Raw genomic sequence first — 18,261 nt, forward strand, 5'->3', positions numbered from 1 at the left:
AGATAAATATGCGCCACAAGGGTGTGTTGACAGAAGGAAAGGAAGACGTCAAACGACATAGATGAGTGAGATAGAGAGTGATAGAATGATTTAGTTGTCAGTGGACGGAAAAAGGTAAATAATAAAAATAAAGGAGGTTAGATTAAAGCGAGTGATAGGAAAGACTAATTAAAATTAATTTGCTGAACGTTGATTGTTAGCGGTCATACCAGTAAAAACAAAGGCGATTAATTAGTACGCACAACTCGCATCGGAAAGTTCGGAACGGAGAATAAAACTTATACTACGGTTAAAATCAGCTTCGTTCGGAACGGAGAATAAAATTTATACTACGGTTAAAATTTGGATAGTACGGAGAAGTAGTGAGGAGGAGAAAATCAGACTAAAGAAACACTAAATGTGAGTAAAACTATTGAGTAAAATTTGCCTATTTCTAAATTTAAACCTAACATTGTTAAAACAAGTAAAACTTATTTGCTAACAGTGAACATTTAAAATACATTTTAGCTTTGATCGGCTTATAGTAAACGTCGATTGCCAAAGAGGTGTTATTGTTGATCCGAACAGCGTGATTCAAGGAATTCGATGTCGAAAACATTTTGCGAATTTTTTTTAATAAATAATTAACTATTTCTAAAAAACTAATACGCAAGTTCACTTCAAAGACAAAGCAATGTATGAATTCACATCACTTCATCCATTTCTAAGATGTGTCATAAGATCTTCAACTAATCTGAAATATTTGTTAGTGTCCAAGCTAATTTAATATTGCGATATATTTGTGCAGGACAAATCTATTTTTGTCTTCTGTTTCCCTACAAATATTTTTCCATTTTAGTGTAGAACAGAGCCACTTGCGGAAACAAACTTATCATTACATTCTACATGAAAATGAAAATCTTTGTAGTCCTGACAAAATTTGCAAAATATTTGTATTATAAGAAAACTATAACAAACTTCGCTTTCCTCTGAAGATAAGGGGCTATTCCTTCGAAACGTTGCACTAAGAAGAATTATGTGACCCAAAACCGAAAACTACATCAACTCTAATATCATTCAATTCTATACAGAGTGTTTGTATATACTATAAATAAGGAAATCCTTGGGTATTTCAGACTGGGTAATATGGTTGATTGAAGACGAAAATTTTGAAAAGAGACATCCCACGTGCATTTTTGAACTTTTCATATCTCTACTGAATTTTCAATGAAACATATGTTCAAATATGCTCAAAATTAAAAGCACCTGTTGTTGATAAGACCAGTGGGCGTTACATTCTAGCTAAGTTAGTGTTAGCGCCCTCTATGCGATCACAGGTGAAACTAAAATTTTCTAACCAAAACATAATTCGTATTATGTACTGCAATTTTTCTGAACGTTCTATTCAGTTAATTCTAACCATTATCTCACAAAAATGTATAATTGAGTACCGATACACAATAATGCACTGCTAGGTCCCATGCATAACTGACTCAGACATCTTTTCGTTAAAAGGTTATAACTTCTTTTATAAAAAGCCGGATTGACTAGCAGTCGACAAAGTTGTAGACAATTAAATTTTCTTTCTTATTTTCACTTGCAGTGAAAATACGATTTGCTTCAAATTTGGAGCAAGTACTTCTTGTGGGAGTAGAAATCGACTCAGGGGTGGCCCGATAGAGTTTTTAAAAATTCATTATCTTTCTGGGCAGTCTATTGAGCGACTTAACCCATTATAACCCAGCTATGTTAAAACTTTTGGTTATTTATACAATACTTCGTGAAGCGTCATATTATGCCCAAATAAGTATGGGAAAAATAAAATAATCACTTCGGAACGTTTTGTTGCGGAAAAAACCAACGTATGAAATTTCATACGCTGGGCTGATAGGGTATCAAAAAATCATTACAGAGAAAATTCGTGTAATACTCTTCTATTTAGCAGGAAATCGAATAATATATTCAACCTTGCGAGATCATTCATTTATCAGCTTTTTTGAATGATTTTAACACTTCCCCCCTCTCTCGTACCGTTTCGTCTCATGATAGGTTCGTTGGATCAAACCATCTTTCCCTTAAACTTTGTGATTATTTTAAGACAAAGAACATTTACTTACGAGAATTTACATAAAAACATATTCTGGTTAGAAGCAAGCATAATTTGCAACGTATTAAGAATTTGATACCTTTGAATGCACAGATTCAACGTTAAAATCGGCGAGAATGTTGTAAATTCCCTCCGGCCCCTAAAGAGGAAATAATTTCGCTTTAGAAAAAAAGATATCGGTTCAGCCCAGCGTATGAAATTTCATACCTTGAACTACCAGCAGAATTTTCGCAATTGTTTCGCCAATTTCTTCCATTTTTTCGCACTGAGTCACATCTTTTACATTTCTCGTGGCCATTTGTTCTCAATCAGAAACAAGAGTTGGTGATTTATAAGAGAAATTTAATAATATGTATTGTTCATATTTAGGTTCGCATTTTGTCCAACTTTGATATTCAAAAACACAATTAAATTTTATAAAAATAGATGATTTAGCATACACATTATAAATTATTGGGTATTAATTAACGTTCAACGAAGACTAGAAGTTTGAAGACGCGTTTATTGTATAACAAGAATGGTTCAGAAATGTGTTGTTTTTGCGTATGAAATTTCATACGCTAGGACATTATCTCAGTTTACTATTTCCAATTACGCGTTAAAATACTAGACCTAAAAACTCTATTCTGTACAAAAATCATTTTTCAGAAATCTGTGACCAAAAACCCATATTTTAAATCCAAAACAAATTCCTGATTTCTAGATTTCCTTAAGGTCCACTAATAAAGTAGATAATCTTAAAAACGCCGTCAAGAAAAGAAGAACAAAAACGTGCTAAGAATAATGGGATTTTCACAAACACTTTAGAATATTCTAAAACAATGGTTTTGGAATTCGTACAATTCGTTTTACTTCGGTTAAATAACTTTTTTTTCCAGTTCATTCATTACATGGATTATATTCGTTTTGCTTATTTTTTCATTTTGAATATTTGACTAATTTTAAATATATGATCATTTCATTTCAATGATTTTTTTTCATTTAGCATGCTTTTTATTCATTTTGTTTATTTGAGCTCATTGTATTCATTCCATTCATTGTATGTAATCCGATCAGTTTATTATCTCATGCATTGTATTTATTTCATTCATTTAACTTATTTTATTCACTTTTTTCATTTTATGGAATTTTATCTTTTTCCGGCAAAGGGACCATCCATAAATGACGTAGCATTTTTTGAGTATTTTTAACACCCTCTCCCCCATCGTAGCATTTCGTCACAAACCACTAAATAAACCCCCCGGTAATTATGTAGCTCGACGGTAACTCTTTTTTTCATTCTATTTCATTCAACCTTATATGGTCGGTGTCAAGTCAGACCGGACTAAGTCACAAATTCATGAAAAATGAGATAATGATAGCACTAGTTAAAGAATTTCTTCAGCTATATTCGACTTTTACCAGATTTGAAATATGTTATAATAAGCAAGTGTTATGGCAAAAATGAATTTCAAATTATAAAGTAGAGGATGCTGCGATCTAACCTTTAAACTCGTTTTTCTCGAAATCAACACAATGTCACTTAGTCCGGTGTGACTTAACACCGACCATATGTGTATATTAGGCATGAAAAGGTTGATTTTATCTATATTATTCAAATTATTTGTCTTACTTTATATTACTTAATTTATTATTTTTTGATTTTATTCGTATTATTTATTTCATTTGTTTTAATTATTTTATTAAATTGTTATTTTTCCCAGTTTCTTCGGTTTAGTCAGTTCTTTTTTTATTATTGGATGACAGTTTGGCAGCTTGAAACAATTTAATTTACTCTCTTAATTTTATAACGTTTTTTATATAATCTAATTTTCATTTGAGCTAATTTGAGTTATTTTAATCGTTCTACCCATTTTATGATTAACATTTTTGATTTTGTTTTGCATAATGATTTTAATTGAATGTGTTTTATTATTTTTCCATAATTTCAGTTTATTCGAAGTGTTATTCATGCAGGACTCGAAACTGTGCTTATCTCACACATAGTTGCTTACAAACTTCGCATGACTTCGGTAAACTAATGAATGATGCAACAGTGATATGTGTAAGAAATGTCTCATCTCACTGATAGGTGGAATAAGTAGGTTTTTCATTTTAATAATACCGTGGCAGCTTCGAAAATTTTTCGTAAACTATTTGTGGTGTTTAGACCATTTAGGCATATAGGATCCTTCCTACACATTTTGCGAACATTGCCATTCTTCTCCCACCAGCTGATCAAGACGACTAAACTAAGTCTCAGACCGCTGATTACTAGTTGTTATGGTTCAAGTTTTCGATTTGGCCCTTTCCCTTTACAACATTTTAGTACTCGAATATTGATTTCTTTTCTTATATATAGTTTTCTTGCCACGTATACTACCCGTGATCGCAAATCAGTCCCATACAGATAGGAAAACCCACAGAAATCCGACAAATATGCGATCATGGGCAGTATAATTAAAATGTAATATATACATTTGAAAGTTTACAGTGAATATATTCGTGATTGAGAAACACACAATTATTCCGCTAGGTGGATTAAAACAGGTTTTTCGTTGTTGTGGTAGCTTTCAATATTTGGTGTGTAATGACATGTTCGGTGGTACATAGTGCAAGATCATGCAGCCGAACTTTAGCTGAGTCATAGTCAATATATACGGGGATCCTGATTCTGTCGTTGAAATGTTCGATCTTGTTCTGCCTAGTAAAGCTATGTCTCATCTAACTTATCCAAAGCAGCACCACGCACGCGGGGAATTTGTATTTAGGATACTTTCGGTAGTTCAAGCGCCGCGTTCACTTTGAGTAACTGTTCCATCTGGTAAATTTACGCGTTTTTAAGGGATTACCTTTTTATATTTCAAAATAAATATCTGAAAGTGCAACTCGTTTGAAATATTTTCCGAAATTTTCATGAAAATCCGAGCAACATATCGAAAGTTATAGTGTTTTGAGCGCGCCTCGACTGCCAAGGGCAGTGATTGCTAGAATCTTTAAACACGATTATCTCGAAATATTTTCTTTTTCAAAAATGGCCTTTTCGTGTTCACGATTGCCGAAAAATGCCAAATTTTTGTTCGAATTATTCGTAATTAATTTTTCTCCACCTTAACGATTTCGTTTTATGCATAATTTTTTTTTGCTAGATTTTTCTAATACAATTTGTAAAGCACAAAACTTCGATTCAAATCAAACTTTGTTTAATTTTTTTCTCTATTCTTTTGTGTCAAACTAATTTTCATTACATAACGAGGGACTACCATACTTTATTGTTTGTATGACGGGTAGGCAACTGAGCGAGATGAGAAGGTGGCAGTCTACCTTCTCATCTCTAGACTTTCTTTAATGGGATGGGTAGAGCTCAAATTAATAATTGACAGGAAAAGTACAACTCGCAACTCAAGTACAGTACAAAAAAAGTACAGCTCGTAATTTGTTTGAAAACAATGAAACATCAAAGATTTCCAATTAACATAAGTATAGCTTCGATTCGAACTTACAAAAACTGGAGATATTCGTGAACTTGTAACTTTTTCCAAGATTATCTGCAAATTCTGTATTTTTGGGCCTGAAAGTTTGACTATAATGTTCTTTAAAAATATTTAGGATCGGATTCCAGCAAAGATATAGGTTTACTTCACTTAGAATAGAATTCAGTTCTAAAGAATAGGTTTGTTCCAATCAGTCAATAACTTTTTTTTGTTATCAGTCACGCCAATTCGAAATATTGTATTGTATGGTCATTCGCCCAAATTCGTAATAATCTTAAAAGCGAAATTTCCACCGGGTTATAGAAAAAATAAAAGAGAACATACTTGATTCTTTATAACTCATTAGGTAATAGAAACCGATGAAAGTGTTCCCAAATTTTATCCAGCAAACGCTTTGATTCGATATTCTGTCTGATTTCAGTGCATACTCATGTGTTACACTTCCATATCAGTAAAAATCTTCGGGTCAAAGTCTTAATGGATACCAAATTTAACTGATGCATTCTTACAGATGATGCAACTGATGATCTGGCAGGCAATCTGTAGCTACGGCCGAAAGATTTCTATGTTCATCTCAGTCAATAATATGAACGGACAGTTATAACGTGTATTAGATTCCACCGGAGCCCCGTCAAGTTTAGACCAGATTAGGCCAGTTGCCCCTACAATTTGAATGCGCAACAGTGGTATCGTGATAATGGCGTAGACGACATTAAAACGGGAAAGGAACTCCCCAAACTTCCTACAGTCTCACCCAATCGAAAACTATTGGCAATAAAACTAAACTGAAGAAAAGCGTAATATGGTTAGAAATGCTATTTTATGACCAGATACTGAAAAATGTAGCCGGTAAAGTTGATCAGCACCAGCAATTAGGATCCTTGAATAATTGAGTAATTGGGACTACCAGCTGTTTTTCAGCCATTGTGACACCGTTAGTTATGTTTTTTACATTTAAAACATAGACAAAAACGAATTAAGATATCCAATGAATCCAATGCACAACAATACTATGTAAAACGATGATCAGAGTCTGGTCCGAATTTGACCTGCGGAGGTCCGAATTGAAACAGGAGTGGGCTAATTCGGAACTATAATTGACTTTTACTCAAGAGAGTATGTGCAAAATCAGATAAAATATCGCGAAAATCCGTCTAAGGGAAAGCTTCCAGGAAAATGAGAGCAATTTAAGTAAACTAGTTATGATAGTTTCACCGCCTGCAGTGGATTTCATTTTTCAAACCGGTAAATCCACATATCGAAACATGAAACATACTAATGCTTTAATTTGTTGTCTCTTTTGCCAACGATAATCTAACATACGAATGGCCAAGTCTGTCTGAAACGGCACCCCACGCAAAAATAACGTCTGATGACGCGATGACTCTATCAGTCGCGAATGCAAGTAAAACAACAAGAGTTTTCCGAACTGATGCATCACATTTAGTGTATAGGCGTCCCATTCACACCCAATCCATTGCAACGGTTCGAGAGAATCTCATTCGAATAAAAGCAAGCTGCAACCGGTACCGGGTATAGTAGAACTTGCCAAACCGTCGTGATCTCAACTACGCTTAAGGTATTAATGATCAGTGTGTTTTAGCAGTACAAAATAGCAGTGTGAAGTAAAGCGTGTGTTCGTGTGATTCTTGCCCGCGCCAAAAAGAGATTCCTCATACTTTAAAAGCTTATCGGTTCGGTAGTGTGTAACTACGCGAGGTTATTTTTAAATCGTAACAATACTTTTAGCCCCAAGAAGCCGGTACTCTCCCGACGCATCGCTGCGTTAGTCTGATCCGGGCAGTGAAAGTGAACAGTTGTTCTCGAACTAATCCACTAAAAGGTGAGTTTCCACAAAGATCCAAGTGCATCCGATTGTGTTAGGCGTGAATTAAGGGAACGACGTTTTGATTATTTTAGGGATTAATTATAGATCCGTGAAGAACGGATTGTTTATCTTAGGGTAAATTAAACATGTCAATTATGATCTAGTGTATTGACTTCAGCCGTTGTAGATATAATTTTGCCGGTGTGAAAAATTACCACCAGTTATACTATTCATAGCGTATCACCTCTGTGCATTAGCCTTGTGATTGTCATGTTTCGCAGTGGAATGTAGAACAAAGAATTTTCTACGGTGGCAAAGAATTTAATAAATGTTTGTTTAAGTCGTTAAAATATCTTGAGCTTAGCAGTAAAATAGTTTTTTTTCTATTCAAAATTCTTTTCCGAAAGAATTATGTTTGTGTTACAACAGCCTTTTCAATTTAACAACGTTGAATCTAAACATGTGGGTTTTCATTAACTTACCGCGTTGCGGTAGTTATGGTGAATGGAATTTAGAGTGCTCTTTGTTCGTAAGCTGAACATTTTTGTTTCAGTTTAGTAAACTATGGACTTAAGTAGTTTAGAATCGGTGAAAGACCGCGCTGGTGCCTCTTCTCAGAAAGAATGTTGATGGAAACGGAATCGAAAGTCTCTTTAATGTCCAAGAAAACTGATACCATCTGCTCTTTGCTAGCATAGGCCATTTGAATTTTTGTTCAGAGCAACGCAAGACAATCGTTCGTACCACTGCTTTGCGAAAGCTAAATTACTCAATCGTGGAAGCGGTATAGAATCATTTTCTCAAACAACTTCCGGATACAGGACAGCATTTCAATCGGTCGATATGAGTTGTGGTCGGAGGCTGGTTTTTCTTAGGTTTTGAATGGCGATGACCTTCATTTGCTTTCAGTCACGAGGAGCACTGTTACCTTCAAGAAACTTAAATTCAATAAGCGTCTCTTGACAGAGTCTGGCAGTTTCTTTAACAATTTAAATTTGATTCTGTCCTGCCCTGGGGCTTTATTGTTACATGATAAGAGAGCAAGTGAGAACTCCACCATCGAAAAAGGTGTTCCATTCGTGCTATCGTGAGGGTACGCGGCGCGGTAGATTTTCTGTTCCTCGGTGGAATCCGGGCAAACCATCGAATCGAATATCCGCCGTGCCGTGTCCCAAAGAGTGCTAATCGATGTTTCTCTCGTCAGCTTGTCAACGAACCGGCGCCATTAGTTACGTTTCTTGGCATTCATCAAACTCTTCATTCGCGTTTCTAACATCGCGTACAATCGATAGCTAGCGGTTAACCCGTCGTCCCGGAAGGTCTTCTCCGTGTACACGTCTGAGCACTCTTTGTCCTACCATGAGTTGGGAGACCGTCCGCGAGAGTTTGTATCTGGAACGCGTTTAGTCTGAGCTTGAATTGAGCTGTCGAGAATCAAGCCAGCCAGGAACCCGTACTCGTCCTCCGGAGGAAGCTCTTGGGTGGACTTGATTTGTTTTGATATCGCGGACGCATTGTTCGTTCAATCAATTTTTCGTGAGAGGTCATACGAAACATTAATTGTATTCAGCGACCCTGAACCGTTAGCAATAGTTTTTATGATTGGCAGATGGTCGCTGTCGTGGGGATCAGAGATTACCTTCCAGCTGCAGCCGCAGCGTTGTCGAGCAGAGGGACAAGTCTAAGGCACGTTGGCACGCTGGGGAAGACGAAATCCGTGTCATTTCACCCGTGTTCAAAAAGCTCATATTGAAGTTGTTACAAAGCTTGAGGAGTGAGCTGTAAAATACGGCCAACAAAATCAGAGAATTTTATTAAGCTAGCGTAGATTTCTTTCTCCGACAGACTTCCTGGGAACTCCGTTTCTGAACTCAGGTTACTGAGACCAGGAGCTACTAGCTACGGTTTTGCACCAGTATTTCCTAGAGCAGTTATTTATGGAGGACCTAGATAAGACACCTGCCGACCAAAGAAGAAAGAAGATTAGGTGAGGAAATAGTCCTCCTTTTTCTATTACTTCTAGTCACAGTAGAAGATTCTTCTTCCTTGGGGTCATCAGAGTCACATTCGTCACCACATAAGTTAGAATAGATATTCGTACCCCACCGGTCAACTATCGTTAGCATTTCTGCAAAAGATCGCTTAGAGCGTCCCTGAAGGGAACGATTCAGTTTCTCTTCACGCTGTTTGTACGCGAAACATGTCGGGAGATCATGTAGATTATCCCACAGTAGAGACACGTTTCAACATCCATTCCACAGTAATCATCCACATGATTCCCACCGCATTTCCCATAACGAACTATATTGCTACAATGGGAGGCTGTATGTCCCAGTTGTTTTGCAATTAGTGCAGTTCATGACCCAAGGTACAAAATCGGAGACGACCCCACATATTTCAACCCGATTAGCTGGTGCATATACTCTGTACTTTTTCGTAAAGGGCCCATAGTCAGCTATATTATTTGCCTGCTTCAAACTATATACTACTAACCGAAGCTTATCAGGGCAAATTTTCGATATTTCTTTCACGGCAGAATATCGTTCCGTTAGAACTCGAGAAATCTGTAATAGATTTAAAAACCTTTTGTCTTTGACCCGGAGAAAAATCAGGGCCCTACCTGATTTTTCTCCGGGTCAAAGACAAAAAGTTTTTAAATCTATTGCAGATTTCTCGAGGAGTATGAATAAACCTTGAGCCGAGGAGTCGATTTTAGTTCAACATCCATCACATCTTGAGATGACTCTTTGTTAAGGGTAGTTATTTTTACACGGGTCTAGGGCCTAGTACAAGATAAAAAGAAGAGACCAGAACGAGAATGTAAAATAGTTGGTAGCTATACTCAACTGAATGTGCCGTTCGCACTTCAAACAATAGCAGCTACAGATAGGGAAACACCAAAGCCGGAAAAATCAATCGAAGCAACCCAGCTTATCGTTTCAAAAGTTCTTGCTTGCTGGCCTTTTTTTTTTTTCTTTCGTGAGTAACGGTACGAACTGTTCCGGTAATTCCTTGGATCACACAAAATTGTCCAGGTACAATAGTTCACCAACGGTCAGCTTACGATAAGCTGACAAAGCTACTGTTTGAATTACTGCAACATTTCCGTGAAGCACGAAAAAATGGATGACTTGCTTGGAGCAAAAGTGCTATTCGTCTGGATGTCATTTTTTCTCAGCCTACCAGGTAGCATAGCATAGCAAAAACGACCGCACTCATCATAGGTGGCTGATACCGTGAAATCCCTTTATAAAATAGTATAGTTCACTGGACACCCGGAGATGTCCTTGCGATGGTTAAAGGGAAGGAAATGTTAGTTATATACCTACTTAAGAAGATGCGGAAAATCCACGCAATCTTCATTGGTATTTCGGATGTTAGATTTTGTTAGTAGGGAAGGAAATGGGGTATGGTTTTGGGGCGATGGTTCTGGCATGTATTTAATACAGTCAAAATATCAAAATATGAGAAATAATGATATATTAAAACGACTTCACCAAATTCAAATGTTCGTCCACATATTCGTGATTGACCCAGTGGCTTTCGTTCGATTTCTCCGACCGGCAACGTCCATATATTGATTGTTGGTAGGCATTTGCCGCGAAGACAGAACCTGCTGCTACTACCAAGGCGAGGACAACGGCTGACGGCTTCACTTCTCGACTATGATTATGTTTCTTTAATTTCACCACTGAAAAAACTGGCAAAAAACACGACCGATGCAAAAATCACGTCTAGTTTTGATCAAGGCCAACTTCGATCATCCATTTTTTTCCCAGCCTACTAGGTACCCGTTTATTCGCGCAGGTCAATGTGGGTAAGGAGTCGTTAAATAAGTACAATCGTAACAGCTTCGTAATCAATTTATGGGTTTCAAATAAGTAGTTGGAAATTAAAGTTGATATTGTTCGAAATTTGGTAGTTAATTTGTTTCAGCCAGCAGTAATAAAGATATCTGTTAGCAGAAACATCAACGGTCCCAAGTAGCTTCCGTACGCAATTCATGATGTAAAAATAAATACCTGGCGATCTCCATTTACAATCATTATCTCTCCATCCAACAACCGCAAAACTACCGTTGATTCCAAATTTGGGTTTAGGTCCACAAGCGTCAGATCGTTTCGTGGTCTTCGAGACATTGATTCTTTGTTAAATTTTAAATAAAAACCCCCTAACGATTTATTTTCAGAAGGCAATGGGTCGCCGATTGCGGAGTCGCTCCTGAAGGATTTTTCGTGAAAAGCAATTTTCCCCTACGAAATTGCATGTCAACTTTAAATAATGGCCGCAAAAATTTAGTTTCAGCATTTGAACACACCGTTCTTGGTGTGCACCCAAGTCTCACGTGTTCTTTCATCAACGAAGACTATTGGCCGCTTAACTATCTCTCTAGCTCATGAATTCCGGTTTTTCCCTTCAAAAACGTAGATCAAATCTACCGTTTTCAATGGCTTCGACTCCTCAAACCACTTCGTTCTTTGATTCACTGATGGAACGTATTCTTTAATCCACCTCTTCTTGTCTGCAACTTGTTGGGATGGATCGAAGAGGCCGCTCCCACACACTACCCATATGCGGAGTGGCGGGTGGATTAATCGTCCATTTGGTTCTCGCAAACGTCGGATAATTCAAAACCATGTCGTTTGATTTATACATACAAGGCATAGAAAGCCAACTATATAGCAGAAACAATCGCAGTCGAACAACAAATAGTTCAACTTTTCGTCATTTCGGATGTCCAGCTGCAGCTGACGGGGAATAAACCGTTTCCTGGTAGTTCTAATATTTCGACGGCGAGATATTCTATTACGGCCGCCAACTAGACGGATGCTCTGGCGTGGTAGCCCTTTCTCAGCAGACGGTGTATTCGACCGACAGGAAACTGGAGACCGGCTCAAAACGAGCGGAATTTTGGTTTTCCTATCACCTTTCCTCCTTTACTGTATCCATACATAGCGAGCGCATGTGTGGTATGGGCAGCACGAATGTAACACACGAATGATGCCGCTCTCGCTTACGACCTCTTGTTTTGTACTCGGTTCAGATTACGTTCGAAGTCAATCGAATGAAATCAAGTGACTTCCCAAAGAAATTAAGCTTCGATAACTGTTCGAGATTTGCGGCTCGGTGCATGAAATTAGCGAGAAGCAATCAGGAACGTGCTAGAATCAAATTATTTAAAATCGGTTTGTCCCATGTGTGTATGCCCGTCGGAAATAGAAATAATAGTTGGTTAATGGAAAGATGTTTAAAATTTAATTCTTGGTTGATGGATGGATAGCGTTGATAAGGGTTAATTTGTTTTCCAAAGAAAATGTTCTCTGGGTGGGAGATTTTTGTTCTTATTGGTCCTGGTTACTTGGTTACTAGCACGGAGCTGCACAAACTAATTGTTACAGCAAGTTCATGGAGCCAATCTAATGTTAATAATCACTCTTTCGATGTTTATATGTAGTCTTCTGCCATCTGACAAATTTGAATAGCAGAAACTGACCAAAATCACAAAACTTTCTGTTCAAGATTTGCGACTTGGTGCATGAAATTAGCACGGAACCAATTACGATTGAGCTACGATCGGACGTTTTATCACTTTTCACCATATTTTTTACACCCAACAATATAAAAAAAATCTTATTTAATCCTAATAGTAAGCCCGGTAGATGAGCAACTATTTCACTGAACGGATCATTAGACGATGGACTTTTTACTATTTAGGGTGGCATTTTAAAAAATAACTTGTGAAATGCTTGAAATGTAGATTAATTAGAGATTTGTAGATTAGTTAGAGAAGGATATAAAATCCAATGAATTATTTATGGGAAAAAATAGTCGCTCTGACAAGGGCATTTTTTCGTTGTTTCGGCCAGAAAGGTGATGCTGATCAGCACTCCACCCTGGGAAATGTGAACACCGGAGAGCAATTTGTTCCTGCCAGCTCCAGTACAGTTGCCCTTTCTCATCAGGCGGTGGATTCGACTAACAGAAAACTGAAGACAGACACGAACCGAGCGGGTTTTTGGTGTTATCTTCACCTTTTCTCGTTGCCGCATCCGAACATATCGAGTGTATGTGTGGTGTAGCCAGCACGAATGTAACACACGAATGATGTCACACTCGCATTAGGGTTGTGGTACCGGTAATACCGGTACGAAAAATCCCGCGAATACCGACCCATTTTTGGCACCGAGATACGGGTACTGAACAAAGATAAGTACCGGTATTTTCGGTACTATGCAAAAGTTTCTTGTTCTACAAATAACGGAACGGAAAATCATTATTTATAGCATTGTTTAATAGGAAATGAATTACGGAAAGCAGAATGTTTAGTAGTAAACGATCCAAAGTAACCCTGGAATAATTTCCGTTATTCATTGTGTGGGGCAAGTAATGTCTTTATTTTTTCTGTATAAAAGAACAAACACCGATTTAGTAGCTCTTCATTTTGGAATTGACAGGTACATGAACCGCATAAAATGGCATTACATCGTCACTAGTTGGCAAGCGGAAAAGACCAGCAATAAGCCAAGATATACAGGAATTTTTTGAGAATCACTCCTTCGAATTATCGTGAATTGGCGAGCCGTACTGCTACATAAAGCCGCTTTGGAATAAATTGTGCTGTATTGTGTTCGTTTGGGGTATACACGAGAAACAATTTCACAACAAAACAAAGCAATTCGATATTACTTGTCACTGTAAACAGGAAAGGTTTTTTTTTTCATATGCATACTTCTTTCCACCTATCAAAAATAAAAATAATAGTTGGTGAAGGAAACGATTTTCAAATTTAATTATTTTGGGTGGTTTGATAGCACTGATAAGGGCTACTTTGTTTGCCAAAGAAATTATTCTTCGGGTGGGAGATTTTATTCCTATTGGCCTTGGGAACTAGCACGGAGCTGCACAAACTAATCCATGGAGGCGAATCCTAATAATCACCTTCTCTCCTGGTGTTGACATACAGTCACCCGACAAGATTGGTTGACTTGCTGAAACCGACTTTAATCACAATTCCATCTGTTCAAGATTTGCGGCTTGGTGCATGAGATTAGCGTGAACCGATCACGAACGAGCTTCTGTCAGATGATTTATAATCGGTTTTTCCGTGTTTGTATGCTACCTTCCACCCATCGGAAATCAAAAAATCTCCGCTAATAGCACGTGAAGACACAAACTGATTCATCCACCAGACGTGCACAGTTCACAAATATTTCCTTCTTGGCATTGAACAGGTGCAATAATTTTCGAGAAGGTTGCACTACAAGCAATCTTTCCGCACTGTTTAAAAAAATAACAACTTTGAACATTATGACTTATAATACACGATTTATTTTTCTCGTACATGTTTGAGAGAAAAGGAAAGGTTTTATAGACTAATAAACCAAAGGAATAACCTTTCAGTTGAAACCGGTTGGAGCATAAGCGGAACCTTAACTAAAAGATATATTGATTTGAATAACAGTGGTTTCAATACAATTTTGTTTAGAATTTTAACATCTAGTTCACATTAAAAATATCAAATTTGGAAAAATCCAAAACGAAATTTCGAGGTTTTGTACAGTCAGGCGACATTGTGCGTCTGGCTCGAACATATTTGGCGATACTCTGTCAGAATGTCTTTCGTGAGAATTCGCCACCCGGGTACTATTTCGGATTTATACACACGCGATTCTTGCTACACCACAATCAGCGACGATTTCAAGTTATTGTTGGGGAAATCAGCAATTCTCAATTGAGCGAGCGGGTGAGATAAAAGATTTTTAAATTGTCTGCGAAGGACCGCCGAGGAGTCTTTAGCACTAAATACTCGTCATTGATGTAGAGTAGAAACATCAACGGTCCCAAGTAGCCTCCCTGGGTTGTAAAAATAAATGTCTGGTAATCTCCAATGAAAACCATTGCCTCCCAATCTGTGAGCAAGGTTCGAAACAAATACAATCCACTTTAGTAACTGCCATTTTGGGTGTGAGTAATATCAATTTGAGCGCAACGTTCCATTCTACCTGTTCTGTAGGACCAGGACATGTCCTGGATGTAAAACCAGACCATGTCCTGGAAAAACAGGAAGTATGATCACCCTACCTTATCGATAATTTTGAATGCACCGTACCTGGTTTCAAATGATAGACTGAGTTCGATTTTTTTAGGAATTTGCTGGTTTGAATGATGCATCCCATTAGTCAAGAACCCAACCTACTGTTTTCTCTAAGTTAGACCATCCATCACATTATCTTTTCGTTCGAACAAAATTGATATCAATAAAGAATCCGTTTATTCCAGTACGATAAGGCGACATTTCAATTGATTATGCTCTCCAAGCAAAAAACAAGTCAAACCACAATTTCTTGCAGTCCTTATCGAACTTTTTTTTTCTTTCCTGCCCATGTCTACTCGCTAATAATTTACGGGTTATTTACTCTTCAAATTGACCTCAGTCAAGCAAACAGTTTATGTGCCATTTGTCCGACTGAGCCACGTCGCTCATTGGTAACAGTAATTGACGAAGGTCTAACAATGACGACATCCGAAATGCCGTCTGAATCCGGCTTTCCACTACGTTCTTCATTTCATATTATTGCTCGGGACGTCCGCCATCCAGCAGGCAGCAGATCGTGGCAGCTAGGAAATACTCGTTTGGTGCAGCAAGCTGCGTTGGATGCGGTGAAAATGCAAAACGATTAATAAAAATTTAAATGCATTCAGTGACAGTTACTGGCAGTGAAAGTGTTAGTGGGATTAATGTGAATGGCGCGAGACATTTTTTTTGTTCGAAAATGGTGTTATTCGTTGCCACATATTTTGATTCATGTGGCAGCAAAATTATATTTTGCGGAAATTTTAGCAATTGAAAATAGTTCCTTTATTTTTTAAACATTAGTTGTTAATAATTCCTTCAGTAAATTAGTTATAGAATTAGCGTTTGGATTCGTCTTAGCACCCGATTGACGTGATGTCCCGCAAGAAAGTGAGTTCAGGAGCTTAGTCCTGTCACTAAGTGAATGTCGGATTCTGATGAGACGAAGTCGAGACGCAAATTCCGTAACTAATTTAGTTATAGGTTTTGTGCCCTTAACAATTATCTCCTTAATGGAGAAAAAATAGATCTTGTCGAAAATTTTCTCCACTAAGGAAAAGATGCATAATTCCCTTTAATATTTGTCAGTTCATAAAAGCTGCTCACAACTCAAATAAATTTTAATAGTTGTCAGTAGTTGGTGTGTAAGCTATCAAAAGAACTTTAAGATGAAATCACTATCATGGATTTTCACCACACAAGAAAAGTTACAGAACAAGTTATCACTGCGGCTCTCCACATGATAACGCGTAGAGAAGATTCTCCAATTAAAACTTTATTATGCTCATAGCGTTGCATTTCTTTCCCGATTCCCTCGACATCATTATGATAAAATTTGCGAATGCTTAACTTTCATAAGTGCCATTCCAACACAAATGCTTCTTCCCTTTCAAACTCGTCCCTACCTGACTGTCTCTGTTACGTTTTTCTCATGTTCTGCACGCACCGGGTGGCGATAGAAATTCCAAAGACAAAGTAAATTTTGTTGTAACACTAAAAATACCTCGTCACTACATCCGTAGACAGCGTGTTTTAATTTTTTTTACCCATCTCGTGTGGAAAGAAACTTTTAGAAGTATACTTGAATCACCGTTGCTACTATTTCAGGCTAGGAATCTAGGTTACATATGACGCGCAGTTCCGCGTGAAATCACCAAAAACATTTCCACGCTTTCTTGGTAACGACTTAACCTTTACTTATTTCTTTTTCTCTGTTTCATCCCGTACAGCTTTAAAACCGTCTGTCGAACCACTTATAGCAGGATGGCCCTTGTCGAAAGTACCACCAAGACTGAAATGACAATCACTGAGTCGCAGACGCCCGTCATCTCGAAGGAAGTTGTCGTGGAAAAGTCCTCGGCCGGTGTTTCCGAGAAGAGTGTGACCCAGTCCAAGAGCTATGGTGCCAGCAGTGAAAAGGAAATCACCGAAGAAAGTGACAATTCCATCTCCAAATCGGTGGAGAAATCCGAATCCTCATTTGCCTCCGAGCGGAACGTGTCCCAGAAGGTGTCGGAAACGGGATCTCTGTCATCGTCGCTGCTTTCCTCGTCGTCGGTGGTCAGCTCTGTAACCAGCAGCAAAGTGGTTTCCTCCTCATTCAGTTCGTCCACCTCTTCATCACTGTCGAGCATTAAATCGTCCTCTATCGACTCCAGCAGTGCCATTGATGAATTTTTCAAAAACTAACTTTGGTTGATTACTAAGAGATTTTTTTTTATAAAGATATAATTTAATCGCGAACAAGATCCCTTGTTTTCATTACTTTCGATTTCGTCTGTTTCCTGTTAGAAATTATTTATAATAAAAAATGTGTATCTTTTATAAGAAATAAAAACATGCGAAAAAATACCTTGTTTGATTCATCTCGGTAATAAAACAACCGGTGGCTGTATCTGTCATACACGAGTAATTCTCACGGTGCTGTGACAAACGTGCTAAATTTAAACTGACACGGCTACGCAGTTTTGTTCTGTTCATCTTGCTGCTCAGCTTGTACACAAAATTTTGCATCTGTTGAGCATTAGAGCTGTGAAGATTTTTGTTTTAATAATCCCACCCGGATGAAAAACACTGACACCATTTCTGGCCGCTTGAGAGCACCTCACATTCCACACCCGTGAGAAAATGCAACCGAGGGCGGACAGGTAATCACGACAATAAGGTAAGTGCTATGCCAGGGTTTTCCTCGGTCTGCTGGTAGTAATAATTAGTGGTACGGTACATAGTCGGTATAACTGGTGACAGTTGTATCCTTTACTTATTATATCTCTGGACTGGATGTGCTGAAGAAAACAAG

At 37.7% G+C, this 18,261-nt stretch overlaps 1 protein-coding gene across 2 annotated transcripts; it reads left to right on the plus strand.

The window, feature by feature from the left end:
- Nucleotides 1-142: 142 nt before the first annotated feature.
- On the plus strand, nt 143-17,680 carry LOC131691957 (uncharacterized). Of its 2 annotated transcripts, none has more exons than XM_058978748.1 (2): nt 143-399; nt 17,192-17,680. In XM_058978748.1, exon 2 carries the CDS (start codon nt 17,226-17,228, stop codon nt 17,649-17,651), a length of 426 nt encoding a protein of 141 aa, XP_058834731.1. In that variant the 5' UTR covers nt 143-399; nt 17,192-17,225; the 3' UTR covers nt 17,652-17,680. The 2 variants fall into 2 exon arrangements, with proteins under 2 accessions (XP_058834731.1, XP_058834730.1); XM_058978747.1 differs by lacking the exon at nt 143-399 and adding an exon at nt 7,087-7,402.
- The last annotated feature ends 581 nt before the right edge of the window (nt 17,681-18,261 follow it).

The sequence above is a fragment of the Topomyia yanbarensis genome, chromosome 3 (assembly GCF_030247195.1).
Source record: "Topomyia yanbarensis strain Yona2022 chromosome 3, ASM3024719v1, whole genome shotgun sequence".
Taxonomy (NCBI): Eukaryota; Metazoa; Arthropoda; class Insecta; order Diptera; family Culicidae; genus Topomyia; species Topomyia yanbarensis.

Bases quoted from the DNA above. Each gene is read 5' to 3' on its own strand.
- LOC131691957 (XM_058978748.1), top strand. From the start codon at position 17,226: ATGGCCCTTGTCGAAAGTACCACCAAGACTGAAATGACAATCACTGAG.